We start from the raw sequence: 21108 nt of genomic DNA, 5'->3' as shown, positions 1-21108 counted from the left end.
TGGGAGTTGAAGGCCACACATCTTAAACTTGTCAAGGTTGAGAAACAGTGGTCTACAGTGACTGGCAGCAACTTCTCTTGGCGATTCAGCCTGTGGGTGAAGCTACAGCCCTTCCATTTATCCGGGAAACATTTGGAGCATCCCGTACAGCAGAGTTCAGCGCTGGAGTCTGTGGCAATGGAAATACATCGTCAGACTTGATCACCATTTGCAGCTCACTTCGCTTTTACATTCCTAAGCAGCCTGTTTTTAAACCAGCTAACAGAATCAGCATTTGCTTTTTGGCATTTTATCTCGTGCAAACGCTCCGGGATCTGCAGTGTTGATTCTACGATTTTAATAATTCCTTCTTTGCTATTTTAATCCTATCCTACGGAAAAATTAGGAGGACGCTAAGCAGCCCTTTAGGAAATTTGCAACCTATATAATCTCCAGCATTTAACACACACACGCTCGCACGTCTTGGGACAAAGAGAGGCGTTATGGGCAATGTGGTTTGCCGTACCATAGAAACTCAGCCGAGTATTTCCTTCGTGGCGGAACCGCCATGCAATACTTCCTGCTGACGGAAGCTGTAGGAAGTGGAAGGCTAGTAAGTGAAAGGCGTATTTTGACTATCGTTGTTATAAAAACAGTGCGCCAAATGATTGATCAGACTGGTCCTTTTCAGCTCTATATTTAAAATTTTCATTCTTGCCGTGATTGTGCGTTTCGGTGTTTTTTGGCTTTTGAAAACAGAGCCACGCTTTTCAGCATTTCGCGGATTAAACTTTAGGGGGGTATTGATATGTTTAATAGCCCTTACTTCCAAAGTAAGGATCTCCACCTCTGTTTTTTCCCCCCATTCCACTATTACATACTGCTGAAAGCTTTCCGTCGCCTGCTTCGTTAGTTTATCTTCATAGCCTGTATGATAGTTAATTGAAAAAAACGAAGTCTTCACTTGGTTAACTTTGCAGCCCTAAAGACATAGCCGGAGATACTGCATTACATTTTTTTTTTGCGATTTTATCCTGAATGAAAATGGTTGGGATTGCTTTGCTGGTCTTAAAAGTTTGGTGTAATCAATGGTGGTGGGGACCTTTTTGTTTTTGTGTTTTGTTTCAGAGAAACGCTCAAACTATTGACTGGAAATGGAAGGTAAAACTATGGATAGTAAATGGAAAGTTCATGTAGAATCTCCAGGGAGAGAATTCAAAAGTTTATTTAGTTTTTGTTACTATATTTCAGTCATTAAAAGGTTCTTAGTAATAATGAAAAATGCTTAAAACCTAAACAACAGTGGAAGGTAATGAAAGATATAATAACAGTTTGAGCTTCAGTGTCTGTGAGCAGCTGCTCACTGCCTCTTCTGGTCTTCCAGTGTCAAAAGGCATGCAGTATTTCTCTCCTTATCCTCCTCCCCAATGAATGAATGGGCTTGCTCCTTCCATGATCAGGTTAGGAAACTGGTAATTTACAACTTGTTTTATAGCTCTGTTTTTTTCAGTTGTGGCATGCAAGATGGTAATAGCTTTGGCATGTCAAGTGGGATATAGAAGAACGTCAGCTCTGTGTTACCGGATTTATTCAACCTACGTCAGGCGAATGAGGTATGTCTGTTCTTAGCCCGTGAGAAATCTGAGACATAGTCTGCTTAAATCAAGTCTTCTCAAAATATATCAGCTAAGGAGATAAATTAAGAATTATCCTACATTATAGTAAAGTTTTACAAAGTTTGTGGGTATGGTAGTAGATTCTATCACAGAATGCTTTGGGCTATATTCCTGTATTTATATACAGAAGATAAAACCCTGCTGAACATAATCATTCCCTTCCACGTGTGCCAATTTATGATCCGTGCTGCCCTCTTGTGTCTCCACAACATTGTGCAGCCTGTGCAGCTCTTTGCAAGCTGAAGTTTGTTTGTTTGTTTATTATTGATTTAATGGATTTATAGGGCTACCCATCTCAAACTATGAGTGACGTACAACAGAAACAAGCAATAAGCAACACTCCCCCCCCCATATAGCATTAAAAAAGAACAATCCAATATATAAAATGGTGACCAAATGCAGTAATTACTCAACCAAAAGGAGACTCCACTCAACTGGACCCAAATGCCTGGAGGAAAAGCCACATGTTAGTGGGTTTTCTAAAGACAAGCAGAGTTGCTGCTTATCATATTTCGGGGTGGAGATCATTCCAGAGGGGTAGCCTGAGAAGGCACACGCCCTAGGTTCCCTAAGGCAGCAATATTTAAAGGAGGGAACCTGGAGCATGCACTCCCTATGGGTGTGTGGGGTGAGTAAATGTTCTTGGGGGCAGGTGATCCCACAAGTAACCTGATCCTATGGTGTGTAGGGCTTTAAAGGGGATCCAGCACCTTGCATCGTACCCAAAAACCTATAGGGAGCCATGTAACTTGTGGAGTAGTGGAGTCACATGGGCATAATGAGCTGCGCTCCTAACTACCTAGACCACTGCATTCTGGACCAACTAAAGCTTCTGGGTGGTCTTCAAGGGCAGCCCCATGAAGCTCAGCTGCTGCTCCAGAGAAAGACTGCAAAGATAATTTGCAGTATTCCTTCTTGAGCTGCAGGATGGGTAGTCCTGCCTCATCTTGTCTCAAACTCTTCAGGGTTCTTCTTTCTGTCCTGAAGCCAAGAGGCCTTTGAGATTTGCCATGATTTTCTTTGCACTCCCACACTGGCCAGCTATAAAAAAAAGGGGTCAGGTTCCAAGGGCGTACAGAGAACAGCAAAGAAAGCTTGCGCTGAGGGTTTGGTGCTCTAGCCAGCAGCTTATGAACAAGACTGCGCTTCTGAACAGACCTAACAGGACTAGATTGCGTTGTTTAGCTCAGCCAGCAGCTGAATGAACACAGGGAAGGTGATTGTTTGGTCTAATTGTGTGGTGCTCCTAATCCTCTCCCAATTACAGATACATGTTCAAGCTGAAAGAAGATGATGATGCTTGTCGGCAAGCCTATAACTCCGGAACTTTCTTCCTGTTTTACAACTTATCTCCCTTTGTGCAGCAAAAAGGAAAAGCATTATTAGCCCCAAAGATAAAGGCAGCAGGTATTTAGCTTCTGTATTATCAGACATAATACAGTGACGGCTGGGGAAGGCAATGGCCAACCACCCCACTCTAGTCTGCCAAGAAAACGTTGCGAAAGCGGCATCCCCCCAAAGGGTCAGACATGACTCGGTGCTTGCACAGAGGACCTTTCACCTTTCACCATTATCAGACATAATTCTACCAGATTAATGCTGATATTCCTGATCAGCGTTATATCTATAGGAATCATAGATTTGGAAAGGGGGATTTAAACCATCAAGGCTTTGTAGCCTCTAGTTGAACATGTCCAATGATGCTGAGCCCTTCCCCACTCTGAATCACTGGCTCCACTGTTAAGCCTCTCTTACTGCTAGGAAGACTTTTCTACCATGCAATCAGAGTCTACTTAGAAAAAACATCCTGTAACATTAAGTTACAGGAAGGGGCATCCTAGACTTAATGTTACAGAATGTCAAAGATGCCCTTGTTTTCTACTTGCCAGCAGCCTAGGATGATAGCAATTTAAGCGATGAGGATGCAGGAAGGGAGCTGGAGATCTTTAATAGAAAATTAAATCTCAGTGCTCTTGTAAAACTGCAATTCATTGGATTCCTTTGGAAAAAACTTTATTGTAACATTGCTTTCGTATTAATCCAGATTTGTGATGAAGCATCTGTGCTGTGCATTTCTTTTAGGCCTACTATCCTAGATTGTAAATATGTCAATGAATAATCGCAGTGGTTGTGATTGTATCTTTGAATGCATCCCCTTATTCTAATATTTTTCAGAAATTAAAAGATTTTTGCAAAAGTTTCAGCAGAATGAGGAGGTGATAGAAGAATCCATGCTGGTTGGCTGTTCAGAAGAATGCACCCCATATTTTGCTCTTGACCTAGGTTAGAATTTTTATGCGTGGATGTTAATAACCTGTCCCTCATTGCTACATCTCCGCAAAGGATCGTTACCTTGTCGTGGTGCTGGAGCTTGAGCACCTCAATGATGCCATGAGCTAAACCGTGAAGGGCCACCCAAGACGGGAAGGTCATGACAGAGAGGTCAGACTAAATGCGATCCCTGGGGAAGGTAATGGCAACCCACCCCAGTATTCTTGCCGTGAAAACTAAATGGATCAGTACAACCAGAGATATGTCGGTATACCATCGGAAGATGAGACCCCCAGGTCGGAAGATGGTCAAAATGCTACTGGGGAGGAACAGAGGATGAGCTCAACTAGCCCCAGTCGTGATGACGCAGCTAGCTCAAAGCCGAAAGGACGGTTAGCGGCCGACGGTGCTGGTGGTGAACGGCGAATCCGATGTTCTAAGGATCAACACACCATTGGAACCTGGAATGTAAGATCTATGAGCCAGGGCAAATTGGATGTAGTTATTGGTGAGATGTCAAGATTAAAGATAGACATTCTGGGCGTCAGTGAACTGAAATGGACTGGAATGGGCCACTTCACATCAAATGACCACCAGATCTACTACTGTGGACAAGAGGACCACAGAAGAAATGGAGTAGCCTTCATAATTAATAGTAAAGTGGCTAAAGCAGTGCTTGGATACAACCCCAAAAACGACAGAATGATCTCAATTCGAATTCAGGGCAAGCCATCTAACATCACAGTGATCCAAATATACGCCCCAACCACAAATGCTGAAGAAGCTGAAGTAGAGCAGTTCTATGAGGATCTGCAGCACCTACTGGACAATACGCCTAAAAGAGATGTTATTTTCATCACAGGAGACTGGAACGCTAAGGTGGGCAGTCAAATGACACCTCGAATTACAGGTAAGTATGGCCTGGGAGAACAAAACGAAGCAGGACATAGGCTGATAGAATTTTGCCAAGACAATTCACTCTGCATAACAAACACTCTCTTCCAACAACCTAAGAGACGGCTTTACACATGGACTTCACCAGATGGACAACACCGAAATCAGATTGATTACATCCTTTGCAGCCAAAGGTGGCGGACATCTGTACAGTCGGTAAAAACTAGGCCTGGAGCTGACTGTAGTTCAGACCATGAACTTCTTCTTGCACAATTTAGGATCAGACTAAAGAGATTAGGGAAGACCCACAGATCAGCTAGATATGAGCTCACGAATATTCCTCAGGAATATGCAGTGGAGGTGAAGAATAGATTTAAGGGACTGGACTTAGTAGATAGGGTCCCGGAAGAACTCTGGACAGAAGTTGGCAGCATTGTTCAGGAGGCGGCAACAAAATACATCCCAAAGAAAGAGAAAACCAAGAAGGCAAAATGGCTGTCTGCTGAGACACTAGAAGTAGCCCAAGAAAGAAGGAAAGCAAAAGGCAACAGCGATAGGGGGAGATATGCCCAATTAAATGCAAAATTCCAGAGGTTAGCCAGAAGAGATAAGGAATTATTTTTAAACAAGCAATGCACGGAAGTGGAAGAAGACAATAGAATAGGAAGGACAAGAGACCTCTTCCAGAAAATTAGAAACATCGGAGGTAAATTCCAGGCAAAAATGGGTATGATCAAAAACAAAGATGGCAAGGACCTAACAGAAGAAGAAGAGATCAAGAAAAGGTGGCAAGAATATACAGAAGACCTGTATAGGAAGGATAACAATATCGGGGATAGCTTTGACGGTGTGGTCAGTGAGCTAGAGCCAGACATCCTGAAGAGTGAGGTTGAGTGGGCCTTAAGAAGCATTGCTAATAACAAGGCAGCAGGAGACGACGGCATCCCAGCTGAACTGTTCAAAATCTTGCAAGATGATGCTGTCAAGGTAATGCATGCTATATGCCAGCAAATTTGGAAAACACAAGAATGGCCATCAGATTGGAAAAAATCAACTTATATCCCCATACCAAAAAAGGGAAACACTAAAGAATGTTCAAACTATCGAACAGTGGCACTCATTTCACATGCCAGTAAGGTAATGCTCAAGATCCTGCAAGGTAGACTTCAGCAGTTCATGGAGCGAGAATTGCCAGATGTACAGGCTGGGTTTAGAAAAGGCAGAGGAACTAGAGACCAAATTGCCAATATCCGCTGGATAATGGAAAAAGCCAGGGAGTTTCAGAAAAACATCTATTTCTGTTTTATTGACTATTCTAAAGCCTTTGACTGTGTGGACCATAACAAATTGTGGCAAGTTCTTAGTGGTATGGGGATACCAAGTCATCTTGTATGCCTCCTGAAGAATCTGTATAACAACCAAGTAGCAACAGTAAGAACAGACCATGGAACAACGGACTGGTTTAAGATTGGGAAAGGAGTACGGCAGGGCTGTATACTCTCACCCTACCTATTCAACTTGTATGCAGAACACATCATGCGACAAGCTGGTCTTGAGGAATCCAAGGCTGGAGTTAAAATCTCTGGAAGAAACATTAACAATCTCAGATATGCAGATGATACCACTTTGATGGCTGAAAGTGAAGAGGAACTGAGGAGCCTTATGATGAAGGTGAAAGAAGAAAGTGCAAAAGCTGGCTTGCAGCTAAACCTCAAAAAAACCAAGATTATGGCAACCAGCTTGATTGATAACTGGCAAATAGAGGGAGAAAATGTAGAAGCAGTGAAAGACTTTGTATTCCTAGGTGCAAAGATTACTGCAGATGCTGACTGCAGTCAGGAAATCAGAAGACGCTTAATCCTTGGGAGAAGAGCAATGACAAATCTCGATAAAATAGTTAAGAGCAGAGACATCACACTGACAACAAAGGCCCGCATAGTTAAAGCAATGGTGTTCCCTGTAGTAACATATGGCTGCGAGAGCTGGACCATAAGGAAGGCTGAGCGAAGGAAGATCGATGCTTTTGAACTGTGGTGTTGGAGGAAAATTCTGAGAGTGCCTTGGACTGCAAGAAGATCCAACCAGTCCATCCTCCAGGAAATAAAGCCAGACTGCTCACTTGAGGGAATGATATTAAAGGCAAAACTGAAATACTTTGGCCACATCATGAGAAGACAGGACACCCTGGAGAAGATGCTGATGCTAGGGAGAGTGGAAGGCAAAAGGAAGAGGGGCCGACCAAGGGCAAGATGGATGGATGATATTCTAGAGGTGACGGACTCGTCCCTGGGGGAGCTGGGGGTGTTGACGACCGACAGGAAGCTCTGGCGTGGGCTGGTCCATGAAGTCACGAAGAGTCGGAAGCGACTAAACGAATAAACAACAAACATTGCTACATTATAGATCAGTGTTTCTCAACCTTGGCAACTTTAAGATGTATGGACTTCAACTCCCAATTCTGGGAGTTGAAGTCCACGTACCTTAAAGTTGCCAAGGTTGAGAAACACTGCTATAGATGGTGTGAAACTAAATCTCACATACTAGGGATGTGCAAATTTGTCCATCTGGGAACAGATCATTCCTGGTTTCTGGAGGCAAATCCTCTCCATTGGAACTAGTTTGTGGTATTCTGGACCTTGTGCATTTGGTTCTCTGAAAGAAAGCTATTTTGCATTTTTGCAGTATTTTGAAAGAGCGATGAAAAAGCCCTCATTATGCTTTCATAATCCTCCGCCATGTCTTTGCTTAGTCATACTTTTTTTAAGAACGAAATTCAGAAGTCCACTCTCCTTTTTAAAATGAAATGACCAAAACTGTACAGAATAGTTCAAGGTGGATGTGACATTTCCTCTTCAACCTTGTATACACTGAATCGCACGTGCAATGCTGATGCTCATTCATTCGCTTAGGAGGGAGATTTTTCCGATGTCTTGAATAATTTGGAGACGTTTGCAAACTTGATTTCCAGTCTAATTATTTGTGTGTTTTCACCAAATACAGCTGATTCTGATTCTGGCTGTTGTCTTTTCTGCTTGTCACCCTGATAATTGTGGGTTACATCAGGATGTGTAACAGAAAGTAGGGAGAAGAGCAGCATCTGCCTATTTGTTGTTAACGTGAGCCATTGATCTCCATTTCTGTGATAAAGAAGATAATTGCCAGGGCCACTAATCTTGCTCACACCACAGTTTAGGTCTGCTATAGAATCCCTGACCTGAATACTTCTGTAATGATTATTGGTTGGCTGTATCAGCAGTAATACTGACTCTACAACACTGGTGGTTTAATGCATGGAAAGGGTGTGGGGAGGGGGTAATAATCAAGATGTTTGATTCCCACAGATTTATTGAATTCTAGGATCCTTGTCAAGATCTGCTGTTGAATCTGAACTTGATGGATCCTTTGCAGATTTACAGAAAGCTTTCTTCCAATTAGAGGAGGAAGATGCATCTTTGGTTTCCACGGTATGATTTTATGCATAAAATACTGTAAAAGCATATGATGTATGTGAACTTGTATATAGTATTGGAATCTTGCTGGTAAAGAATTAGCAGCGTTTCCCAAGAAAGTTATGAAATTCAGCTTCTGATGTTGGCAGTTTATGACTGCCTGAATTTATTCTTTCCCTCCCTCCCTCCCTCCCTCCCTCCCTCCCTCCCTCCCTCCCTCCCTCCCTCTCTCTCTTTTTATCATCTTCTTCCTCTCAATTCTGTGAACCACCTCCTTTTCTAACTCTTCTTTGGCCTTCTTTGAGGAGGTCTGTTGGCTTCTTATCAAAATAGCTCAGTTTGTCAATACCATCCAGAGATGTTGATTGGAGTAGGTCAATTTCATTAATTGAAGAACCTGGAGTGTGTCATGCTCTTCCCCAATGAGATTCATGTCAAATCAGAGATACCTAGTGCATTGTTCCATTGATTTACTAGAACGTATGAACACAAGAAGACCAGAACTGACTCTTATTTTTGTTTAATAGCTCATTGTATTCGGCCATTATTCCTTTAACTGTGGTTTGTTAAATAAGGCCTGGTGGCTAGCTTCACACACCACACTAAGTGATAAACCACAGATTGCAAATTGCGGGGGCTGACTTTAAAGCGAAAACCAAACAAATCCCATTATGGCTTAAGTGCGGTGCTTGAACACAATCATTACAGCTTAACCATAATGACACCTTTTGTCCTAACAGCCAGGAACCATGCCGAGACAAGGAATAGGTCTCTAGTACTTTATTACTGCTACATTAGACAGAAAATCCTAACAAACTGAAGAAGCGTGGGAAAAACCCAGACAGATAAACCCCAAAGGTTAAGGCAGGTCTGATCTGTGTCTCTTTGAATGGCTGCTTAACTCCTCAGTACTACGCATGCGTTTTCCCCCCGGGATAGGGGCCCCCTCCTGCTCGCCATCAGTACTCATGACACCTTTCACTTTGATGTGGTCAGGTATTCAAGATACGATTTCACCTCTTCAGCTTCAATGTGTCCTGCTTAGATATGGTGACAGCTGCTGTTGACCACATTTTTGAGTGGAAGTGACATCACCGTGCTGCAAACCAGGCTCAAGCCCAATGAAGGCCTGGCAATAACAAATAGTGATTTGGATATTTTCCAAGTGGATGTGGCATCCAGAAATGGGCTATTCATGATTCTGAAGCACTGATAAGTGCTGGAGAAATGGGGAAGAATCTCTTAGGGAATAATTTATTTCCTAAAAAACAGGAAGGGGGAGAATTTAAAGCCTTAGTGGCAAGCCTCTTTTTGCAAGGGTTCCCACTTAAGGTACTCATCACAGGCTTCTACCAGATAGGCTAAACTTTCTGAAACCCTGTAGTCGGCCCAGAAGGGGATTTCTTAGCACTTCTACCCAGGACTTCTCTCTTTAGCACAGCCCTAGGAGAAACAGAAAGGTTTTTCTTGTCTGAGACTCAGAAGGGCAGAACTTAACAAATCTTGTGCCAGTCCTGAACCACAAGAGCTAACTGTGTACTCATGCGGTCTTGCACTGAGAAGATGGTTTTACTGAGAAATCCCCTCATTAAGTCAATGAAGCCAGATCTCTAAAGACAAAAGGAAATTTATTGGGACAGGGGAAATCTAAGAGGGGAAGCAAGAATCAAACGGACAATTCCAAGTAAAATCAATGGAATCAATCTAGCTAGAGTATTTACTTGCTACTTGTTTGCCTGATATCTTGGGTTTCAGCACATGGTCAAAGTTGACTTCAGAGAGTGTAGAGAGATAAACCAGATCTCCTGCATGTATGTGGATAAGCAGACCCCCTCCTCCTGTTCCTCCTCTGTCCAGTTTCTCTTCTAAACACTAAGCTCAGTTTATAGAATATTTGGGCTAAATGAAAGCAAGCTTCTTTGGAGAGATTCTTGCTTTGGCCATGGACAATGCATCATCTAATGTCTCCTGGGTATATCCAGTATATCGGAATTTATCTCTAAAATGATCTGATTATAAAAGCAGAGTCTGGTTTTCAGCAGTTGGGCCATTGTATAGATGGACTCACATGGAAGGTGGGGGGTTGGAAATAAGTCCATTTTTTCCAGGTCTCTCAACATGGGGTCAGTTTACCAGATGCTTTGGGGATACTGTCGTGCTCTTCCATAACTAAGGATTTTTCACATAGATATTTTAAAAGTTAAATGCTGAGAATATACAAATATGAAAACAAAAAAGTACAGGTAGTCCTCACTTAACGACTACAATTGGGACTGGAATTTTGGTTGCTAACTAAGGCAGTCATTAAGTGAATCCAACCGGATTTTATGACCTTTTTTGCAGCAGCCATTAAATGAATCACTGTGGCCATTAAGCGAGCCACATGTCGTTAAGTGAATTACACAGTTCCCCATTGATTTTGCTTTCCAGAAGCTGGCTGGAAAGGTTGAAAATGGCAATCAAATGACCACGAGATGCTGTAACGGTCATAAATGTGAACCAGTTGCCCAAATCACGATCATTTGACCGTGAGGACGCTGCAACAGTCGTAAGTGTGAGAACCAGTTGTAAGTCGTTTTTTTCAACACCATTGTAAGTCTGAACTGTCACTAAATGAATGGTTGTTAAGTGAGGACTACCTGTAGTCCACAATTTTAATTCAGAGCCAGTTTGTGAGAATCAAAGATTGCCACTCTGCTATGAAGTTCACTTAATTAGCCTTGGCAAATCCTAATCTGCTCATCTAGATAAAATAACGTAGGATTCTTGTAGAGATACAATATATGATCTGAATCAGATAATTTTTAAAGTAAATGTTGATTTATATGCTTTTCATGGTGGAAATGTGAACTGGAAAGAGATCCAGTTCTTCTCGAGCTTTCATCAGAGCCTTTCATATCCTGACTCACTGAATTAACATTTGAAGTCTCAGGCACTCCTTCGGTGGCATGATAATAACCAATATTGTGGCAAAACTGGAGAGCCCACAGTGAAGAACTTGGCTGGGAGCAAACGAATTTGTCGTAACAATGGAATCATCTATTATCCACAGGTAGGCATCTGAATGGAAAAGGCGTGTTCTAGAGCCATAAAGACAGCTAGCTAGACTTGTACGCACAGGCATACCTTTCTGTAAATACACTTTTTACACTAATTGTGCGTTATCCTTAGGATGATTCTTGCAGAATAGGAAAGAAAATTATTATTTTTTTCATTAAGTTAAGGGTACTTCCACATCACTGCTAGCTACATTCCCCAATCTGTCTAAAGCAAATTTATCACTTCTGCTGATCTCTAAACACTGAGAATAGAGAGTCAGTTTGGTGTAGTGGTTAAGGTTAGAAACTGGGAGACCGGGAGTTCTAGTCCTGCCTTAGGTGCAAAGCCACCTGGGTGACTTTGGGCTAGTCACTTTCTCTCAGCCCTAGGAAGCAGGCAATGGCAAACCACTTCTGAAAAGCCTTGCCAAGAAAACTGCAGGGACTTGTCCAGACAGCCTCTGAGAATCGGATATGATTGAATGGATTAAAAAATATATATACGCAGAGAATTCCACAAGGCAATTGGTGTTCCTATTAGTGAGCAAATAAAGCATTGTTGGTCCCTGCCGCAAGCTCTCAGTGGTGCCAGGGTAATAAAAATCCTCTCACCCACTCCATCCAAAATGAAAAGGAAATGAAGTGTTAGCTATTCTCCCCCAAGGGGAACTGCCAAGTTGCCAAGCCACCTTTCCACCAGTGCGTTTAATTGTTCCTGTGAGCTGTGATGATGGAAGAATAGCATGTTGTGATTTCTGTAACTTTGTTGTGGTTGTTGTGGTCTTTGGAATGAAGGAGAGTGAATATGTGAATGAATGAGTGAATATGTGTTTTAGATGACTAGGACACTGAAACATGCATCAGTGGGAGGACTGCCTTGAAACCAGGAGGCTGGTGGTGTACTGAGGCAAAGGTTCCCAACAGTGGGAAAATCCTTTGCCTACAGGTTCTACCAAGCAGCAATTTACAAAGAAAACATTAGCTTTGTTTTTATTTCAAGTAAATTACAGTAAAGCTAAAGAAAAAAAATATCCAACATTTAGCTTTCAAAGCCAGTTAGCAATGAACTCTCTCTTAGATCCAGATTAGATCCAAATTGGCTCCAAATTGGCAAAATCCTTCTGTGTAGGTCCCCAAATAATATTTTGAAACAAAATAGTTTGATTTCCCCAGCTTCTGCTTGTCATCTGCGTGAAAGAAGACCTGCAGAAGGAAAGGAAGACCAACCCAAAGATAAATTCTAAAATAATTCAGTAATGCTCTTTAGGCAGATGGGTTCATGCTGCGAAACTTGGAAGAAGCAAATTTAAGGTATTGTTCCCAATATGTATTAAAAATGTGAGTTTTTTGGCCAGCTAGAACCAAACGCTTTTCTAAGAGCTAGTTTGAAGAGAAAAGTTCTTGACAGAAAGGCTTCAACTGCCTAGACTAGTATTTCTGGCGATTCAGTCTCTTACTGAAAGTTGCTTTTTGCCTTAACTGGAAAAATGTATGTTATTGATATATTTATTTCTGCAATTTATAGGCTGCTCAGTTCCAGTAAGTCTCTGAGCTGCCTACAATAATTTGTTGTTGTTGTTGTTTATTCGTTCAGTCACTTCCGACTCTTTGTGACTCCATGGACCAGCCCACGCCAGAGCTTCCTGTCGGTCGTCAACACCCCCAGCTCCCCCAGGGACGAGTCCGTCACCTCTAGAATATCATCCATCCATCTTGCCCTTGGTTGGCCCCTCTTCCTTTTGCCTTCCACTCTCCCTAGCATCAGCATCTTCTCCAGGGTGTCCTGTCTTCTCATGATGTGGCCAAAGTATTTCAGTTTTGCCTTGAATATCATTCCCTCAAGTGAGCAGTCTGGCTTTATTTCCTGGAGGGTGGACTGGTTTGATCTTCTTGCAGTCCAAGGCACTCTCAGAATTTTCCTCCAACACTACAATTCCAAAGCATCTATCTTCCTTCTCTCAGCCTTCCTTATGGTCCAGCTCTCGCAGCCATATGTTACTGCGGGGAACACCATTGCTTTAACTATGCGGACCTTTGTTGTCAGTGTGAGGTCTCTGCTCTTAACTATTTTATCGAGATTGGTCATTGGTCTTCTCCCAACAATTAAGCGTCTTTTGATTTCCTGACTGCAGTCAGCATCTGCAGTAATCTTTGCACCTAGAAATACAAAGTCTTTCACTGCTTCTACATTTTCTCCCTCTTTTTGCCAGTTATCAATCAAGCTGTTTGCCATAATCTTGTTTTTTTTGAGGTTTAGCTGCAAGCCAGCTTTTGCACTTTCTTCTTTCACCTTCATCATAAGGCTCCTCAGTTCCTCTTCGCTTTCAGCCATCAAAGTGGTATCATCTGCATATCTGAGATAGTTAATGTTTCTTCCAGCGATTTTAACTCCAGCCTTGGATTCCTCAAGCCCAGCATGTTGCATGATGTGTTCTGCGTACAAGTTGAATAGGTAGGGTGAGAGTATACAGCCCTGCCGTACTCCTTTCCCAATCTTAAACCAGTCCGTTGTTCCGTGGTCTGTTCTTACTGTTGCTACTTGGTCGTTATACAGATTCCTGAGGAGGCAGACAAGATGACCTGGTATCCCCATACCACTAAGAACTTGCCACAATTTGTTCTGGTCCACACAGTTAAAGGCTTTAGAATAGTCAATAAAACAGAAATAGATGTTTTTCTGAAACTCCCTGGCTTTTTCCATTATCCAGCGGATATTGGCAATTTGGTCCCTAGTTCCTCTGCCTTTTCTAAACCCAGCTTGTACATCTGGCAATTCTCACTCCATGAATTGTTGAAATCTACCTTGCAGGATCTTGAGCATTACCTTACTGGCATGTGAAATGAGTGCCACTGTTCGATAGTTTGAACATTCTTTAGTGTTTCCCTTTTTTGGTATGGGGATATAAGTTGATTTTTTCCAGTCTGATGGCCATTGTTGTGTTTTCCAAATTTGCTGGCATATAGCATGCATTACCTTGACAGCATCATCTTGCAAGATTTTGAACAGTTCAGCTGGGATGCCATCGTCTCCTGCTGCCTTGTTATTAGCAATGCTTTTTAAGGCCCATTCAACCTCACTCTTCAGGATGTCTGGCTCTAGCTCACTGACCACACCGTCCAAGCTATTCCCGATATTGTTATCCTTCCTATACAGGTCTTCCGTATATTCTTGCCACCTTTTCTTGATCTCTTCTTCTTCTGTTCGGTCCTTGCCATCTTTGTTTTTGATCATACCCATTTTTGCCTGGAATTTACCTCCGATATTTCTAATTTTCTGGAAGAGGTCTCTTGTCCTTCCTATTCTATTGTCTTCTTCCACTTCTGCGCATTGCTTGTTTAAAAATAATTCCTTATCTCTTCTGGCTAACCTCTGGAATTTTGCATTTAATTGGGCATATCTCCCCCTATCACTGTTGCCTTTTGCTTTCCTTCTTTCTTGAGCTACTTCTAGTGTCTCAGCAGACAGCCATTTTGCCTTCTTGGTTTTCTCTTTCTTTGGGATGTATTTTGTTGCCGCCTCCTGAACAATGCTGCAAACTTCTGTCCATAGTTCTTCCGGGACCCTATCTACTAAGTCCAGTCCTTTAAATCTATTCTTCACCTCCACTGCATATTCCTTAGGAATATTAGTGAGCTCATATCTAGCTGATCTGTGGGTCTTCCCTAATCTCTTTAGTCTGATCCTAAATTGTGCAAGAAGAAGTTCGTGATCTGAACTACAGTCAGCTCCAGGTCTTGTTTTTACCAACTGTATAGATGTCCACCACCTTTGGCTGCAAAGGATGTAGTCAATCTGATTTCGGTGTTGTCCGTCTGGTGAAGTCCATGTATAAAGCTGTCTCTTAGGTTGTTGGAAGAGAGTGTTTGTTATGCAGAGTGAGTTGTCTTGGCAAAATTCTATCAGCCTATGACCTGCTTCATTTTGTTCACCCAGGCCATACTTACCTGTAATTCCAGGTATCATTTGACTGCCCACCTTAGCATTCCAGTCTCCCATGATGAAAATAACATCTCTTTTAGGCGTGTTGTCCAGTAGGTGCTGCAGATCCTCATAGAACTGTTCTACTTCAGCTTCTTCAGCATCTGTGGTTGGGGCGTATATTTGGATCACTGTGATGCTAGATGGCTTGCCCTGAATTCGAACTGAGATCATTCTATCGTTTTTTGGATTGTATCCAAGCACTGCTTTAGCCACTTTCCTATTAATTATGAAGGCTACTCCATTTCTTCTGTGGTCCTCTTGTCCACAGTAGTAGATCTGGTGGTCATTTGATGTGAAGTGGCCCATTCCAGTCCATTTCAGTTCACTGACACCCAAAACGTCTATCTTTAATCTTGACATCTCACCAATAACCACATCCAATTTGCCCTGCCTCATAGATCTTACATTCCAGGTTCCAGTGGTGTGTTGATCCTTAGAACATTGGATTCGCCATTCACCACCAGCACCATCAGCTGCTAGCCTTCCTTTTGGCTTTGAGCTAGCTGCGTCATCACGTCTGGGGCTAGTTGAGCTCATCCTCTGTTCCTCCCCAGTAGCATTTTGACCATCTTCCAACCTGGGGGTCTCATCTTCCAATGGTATACCGACATATCTCTGGTTGTACTGATCCATTGAGTTTTCACGGCAAGAATACTGGGGTGGGTTGCCATTACCTTCCCCAGGGATCGCATTTAGTCTGACCTCTCTGTCATGACCTTCCCGTCTTGGGTGGCCCTTCACAGTTTAGCTCATGGCATCATTGAGGTGCTCAAGCTCCAGCACCACGGCAAGGTAACGATCCTTTGCTGAAGGCCTACAATAATACAAAGTAAAATAGAAAAGAATTTAAAAAAGAAAAAAAGATAGCCAAAAGGCCAGTTTCCTAACCACTGACACGTCGAGGAAGATGTTCCAAGCAGAAAATATTACCTGTTGCAAAGTGGGAACTCACCAATCCCCAGCAATCCCCAAGGCTTTGTAGAACAGCCAGGTCTTGTTAGCTTTCCTGAACACCAACAGGGTTGGTGCTGACTGAGAGGGCATACAGGTAAGGGTTGTGTGAAGATGCATTTTTGCTGTCAGGACAAATTAGGGTACTATGTGTGTATCCGTGTGTGTATTTGCCAGAGGAAAAAGGTGCCAGATTGATTGATTTAGTTCCTGCATTGTGATGTAGTCTCTGGTCAGAACCTGTGTCCCCATGGATGGGTTTAGAAAAACATATATTGAGATATAGTTCTACGTGCCCAGTTATCTCATCTACTCTGACCATCAGTCTTCCCCCCCACCCCACCCCCCTTTGGCTAGCAAAAACTTTAAGGTTGATCCTGATAGCAGGATTACGTGTTCTGGCTGTCGTTATTTTGCTCCTAGATCTGCCTTTAAGAGGCAAGTAAATGGAAGTGGACACTGTTCTAGAAATCACTCTTGCTGGTCCCATATTCCACACTTGTGTTATTTTGGTACAATCATTGTCTTGATGTGTTTTGTGCCTTCTTTAGATGTCTCCAGTGGTTATTACGCTGGTGTCTGATGGGAGTCGATGCCTTCTTGTACGGCAAGCGTCATTTCCTAAAGGGATGTATAGTGCTTTGGCTGGCTTCTGTGATGTGGGTAAGATAGCACGTCCACAGTATTTTAATGATAGGTTACAGTTTAGCTTCAGAGCGGGTAACCAACTCAGAGCAGGGATGATATATGGTAAGCTTTGGGAGCCTTAACTAACCAGCTCATTACGTTGCATGTAATTGCCATAATGCTCAGACTGGCCAAGCAAGTTAATGGGTACTTGCATTTCTTCGAAATGAATCTAAGAAAAGGAGAAAATCAAGTCAGCTCTTGAAGTACCCTGATAGATTTAGAACTTAAGAAAATCAGAAACATTTGTGTTAGATGAGCCTTCTTCAACCTGATGCCCTTCAGATTTGTTAGACCTGCCACTCTCATACTGAGAGCAAATTGGCTAGGAATTCTGAGAGCTCAATCCCAACATTTGGAGTGTGTCAGTCTCAATCTATCTTCAGGACACTAGATTGGGGGAATATGTTTTATTTTAGTCATTGGTTTTTAATATAAAATCATTTAGCCTAGGAAGGCGGCATGATGTGGTTGTTTGGTCTTGGCTTAGTATGCTTTATCTACCCAGTATTTATGGTTTGTAAACCATGATTTCTGGTGTAGCATGTTGTATGAACCCAGCTTTTTCGATGGTCCAAAACACTAGAATTATTCTCCAGAAAATAACCAGCCAGTGGAGTGACTGTCATTCTGTATGGCTTTAAAGGTATTGTTATCTAAATTCTCAACTTTTTAAACACAGCCTGCATTTATCCAACATATTTAACTTGGTTACTGAATTAATGTATTTTCTGACTTTGCTTAACGTGTTGCCGTCGAGTCGGTTACGACTCATGGCGACCTATGAATGAAATGCTGTTCGGTCTTGCGCCATATGCTTAACTTACTGACTCATAAACTAACCACATACAATGAATTTGCTAAAGTAAAAATCTAACCATTATCTAACCCTGATCAATTTAGTATGCTGTGTCATAATACCCGCCAGATCTTTACTTGACCTGTTTAAGTTTGTGAACGTAGCATTCAAGTTAGGTGCTTGGTCAATTGAGCAAACCCTTTTGATGACGCAAATCAAGCATCTTTATAGTTTTTTTCTGTTAGAACAACAAATAAGACAATAGTCAATAGGTTTTACATTACTTCTAAAAATAAATTAGGCAAGTACTTTTGTGAAAAAATCCTGGCTTTTAAATCATGAATGTAACTGGCAGTGTTATTAGATTACATTTCTAGAAATTTATTGATTTAATGTCATGTTCACTGTTTCAACGTGCGCTGTACATCGTAACGTTTCACATGCCATGGTGCTGACGCGCGTTTCTGTTGGGAGGGAGCTGCTGTGAGACCTTGTGCCAAGCTCTGTATCTGTGTTCATTTCAATGGAATGTGTTTGGGTTATGTGCTCTGCTCAAGGCCTTTTCCCGCAGACCATCAGAAGCTGTTAGGAGCACCTGGGATTGTGAGCCTGGGAAGATTCTACGGGGGGAGGGATCTCATTTGCACCGAGGGTTTTTAGTTTGCATTTGGCGCGCTTTTTCCATTCTCAGCTTTCTTTGTGATCCTGCATACTATTCTTTAATAAATCAGATATCTTTATGATCCTGTTTATGAGTCTGATGGTGTTTTAGAATAGGCAATCCTTACATTTAAAACATTTGTATAGCCACCCATCTTAAAACAACCCTGGGTGGCTCACATGTAAACAATTCATTTAAGATTTCTTCTAGTAGGCTTTTCTGCTGACACGCAAGAGCTAGCCTAAGTGGCATTAAGAAGAGCAAAGCAAACGAAATACATTTTTTGAAATAAAGCAAAGTAATTATCAGTTATGAAAATCAGTATTTAAAAGGTAGTGCTAAGGTGGTAGCAGACTAATTCTTCAAGCATCATCACAAACATGGTTTCATGGAATTTTGAATGACCGTTGGCATATGGACACTATTTTATTGGTGAAAAGAATGGCATGTCAACTTTATGTTCAGTATATTATATTCCATTAAAAAAAACCCTGATACTCCACTTTTATATGTCAGGAAGAGTTTTTATACTCATGCCATAAAAGCTAAAGAAAGATGCAAAGATACTGGGTATGAAGATGTCCTTCATCATGTTTTCTGCTCCCAGGTGAGAGCCTAGAAGAGACAGTCCAACGGGAGGTTGCTGAAGAAGTAGGCTTAGAGGTGAAATCTCTCTGGTACTCTGCATCTCAGCACTGGCCATTCCCAAACAGCACCCTCATGATAGCTTGTCATGCATTAGTGCATCCCCTACAGAGCAAAGTAAGAATGCTGGTTGAATCCTACCTTGAATTGTTTTTATGCTGGTTTTGGAATGATAAAGTAACCTTTCTTGAACTCAGCTTTCCCTGACTTGGTGCATTTCAGATGTGTTGGACTACTACTCCAACTACTTTCTGGGACTTCTGAATATCATAATTCTATACATTTTGAGGCCACTGTGATTCAGAATAATTGACAAATAATGCTTATTCACCTTGGTTCTTTGACATTTTATGAAACTGCTGAAAAACAATTCTGGATCGTGTCCTTCCCCAACCCAACTTTTCTATCCATGCTGCCTGGTGAGCATATGATTACCAATCGAAGTGAATGTTTATACCTCAGGGTTGAACTGTGGAGTCCTTGGTGCTCTCTGAGCCTTTTGTTTTCTTGCAGACGTTTGATTGCCAGACTAGGCAACATCTTCAGTGCGAAGAGGGAGTGGGCCTTGCCACTCCCTCTTCCCACTCCCACTCCCTCTTCGCACTGAAGCTGTTGCCTAGTCCGGCAATGAAACGTCTGCAAGAAAACAAAAGGCTCAGAGAGCACCAAGGACTCCAGAGCAAATGATTGTAATCGTCATGGATAGCTGTTAGATTATATTATGGATCTTCTTGCTTGAAGAGAACACTTAATGTGTGTGTCTTACCTTGCAGCCTCTGCAGTATTTCTCTAGGGCAGGTTTTCGGATGTTCTTGCATTATGTGTGGGGAAGGAGATGGGTGCGATCAAGTCTTGCCTTGTGCTGAACTTGTGATGAAGATGAGATTTGAACTGAGACTGTGTTGTGTTGCTACCCAGTATCAGCTGTAGCTAGAGCTAATGCACTAATACAGTTTCACTAGAACACAACCATTTTTATTTTGCTTTGATTTTCCATTATTTCATTTGCAGTGTACAGTCAATACTCAGGAACTTGAATCTGCCAGGTGGTTCAGCCATGACGAAGTGGTGAAGGCACTTGGACGGGAACCAAGGCCTTCCAAAGAAAAGGATGACTGTACCTCTTTTTGGGTGCCACCTAAACAAGCTGTAGCTCGACGGTTGATCCAGGAATGGGTGAAGAAGCAAACTTCTCAATCTCCTTAGATTACACGATTCACCCATTTATTATTCTGTGTTAAAACATCTGCAGGGGGCCGATAGTAACTTTATATCTGATGTATTTTTTTCAGTGATCCTCCATATTCTGTGGAGCATTTACTGGTAAACCACACTAGATCTTCTAGCATGTTGTCTTGAGATTTCATTGCTATAGGCCAGGGTTCATCAACCTTGGCAACTCTAAGCTGTGCGGACTTCAACTCCCAGAATTCCCCAACCAGCAAAGCTGGCTGGGGAATTCTGGGAGTTGAAGTCCGCACAGCTTAAGAGTTGCCAAGGTTGAGGAACTCTGGCCTATAGGCTATAGAAATCACTGAGTGGGCTTGGAATGAGGAATGTTGGTATCCCCATATGGTAGTAATATGTAGCAAAAACAGACTAAACGCCTGCTCCTCTCTGGAGGCTAATAAGAAATGGCAGTATTCCTGGGATTTCTTAGTGAAGCCATTTATATCAGAGCGGGCAGACCTGTGCCTTGAATTGCTTGCTTATGGTTCCTAGAACTGCCCTGACCGTGCTACCAATTTGGGGTGGTGGGGATGGTGTTATAGACCACCAGGAGGCTGTGTATGACCAGTTTTGTCCTTATTGGGACTCATCAGGTACACAGAGCCATTAGTATAAATCTTACATGGTTGACCTTCCTCTACTGGGAATTTAACTCATGTGCTTTATACAGTACACCAAGCTTTGTGAGATGTAGTGGCCTTGGTCTAGGTTGGCAGGAAGGGAGATACATGGACAGTCTATGATTAGTATATGCCTTCACCCTCCTTTGTATGAACTCTCAGACTAGAGAGAGAGAGATGTTGTTATATCATGCTCTCATACTGGAGGTTTCATAACTCTACCACT

The 21108-nt window shown here is 42.2% G+C and overlaps 1 protein-coding gene across 3 annotated transcripts; it reads left to right on the top strand.

Annotated features, from left to right (window-relative positions):
- The first annotated feature begins 530 nt into the window (after window positions 1–530).
- On the top strand, window positions 531–20403 carry NUDT13 (nudix hydrolase 13). 3 transcript variants are annotated; one of them, XM_063307475.1, is made up of 9 exons: window positions 531–592; window positions 1490–1592; window positions 2923–3062; window positions 3831–3938; window positions 8178–8284; window positions 11196–11321; window positions 16792–16903; window positions 18995–19149; window positions 20044–20403. In XM_063307475.1, exons 2-9 carry the CDS (start codon window positions 1504–1506, stop codon window positions 20236–20238), a joined length of 1032 nt encoding a protein of 343 aa, XP_063163545.1. In that variant the 5' UTR covers window positions 531–592; window positions 1490–1503; the 3' UTR covers window positions 20239–20403. The 3 variants fall into 3 exon arrangements, with proteins under 3 accessions (XP_063163545.1, XP_063163546.1, XP_063163547.1); XM_063307476.1 differs by lacking the exon at window positions 11196–11321; XM_063307477.1 differs by lacking the exon at window positions 18995–19149 and having other exon boundaries at window positions 20044–20161.
- Window positions 20404–21108: the final 705 nt, after the last annotated feature.

The sequence above is a fragment of the Candoia aspera genome, chromosome 6 (assembly GCF_035149785.1).
Source record: "Candoia aspera isolate rCanAsp1 chromosome 6, rCanAsp1.hap2, whole genome shotgun sequence".
In the NCBI taxonomy this organism is placed as follows: Eukaryota; Metazoa; Chordata; class Lepidosauria; order Squamata; family Boidae; genus Candoia; species Candoia aspera.
This window is presented reverse-complemented; position numbering and strand designations above follow the sequence as displayed.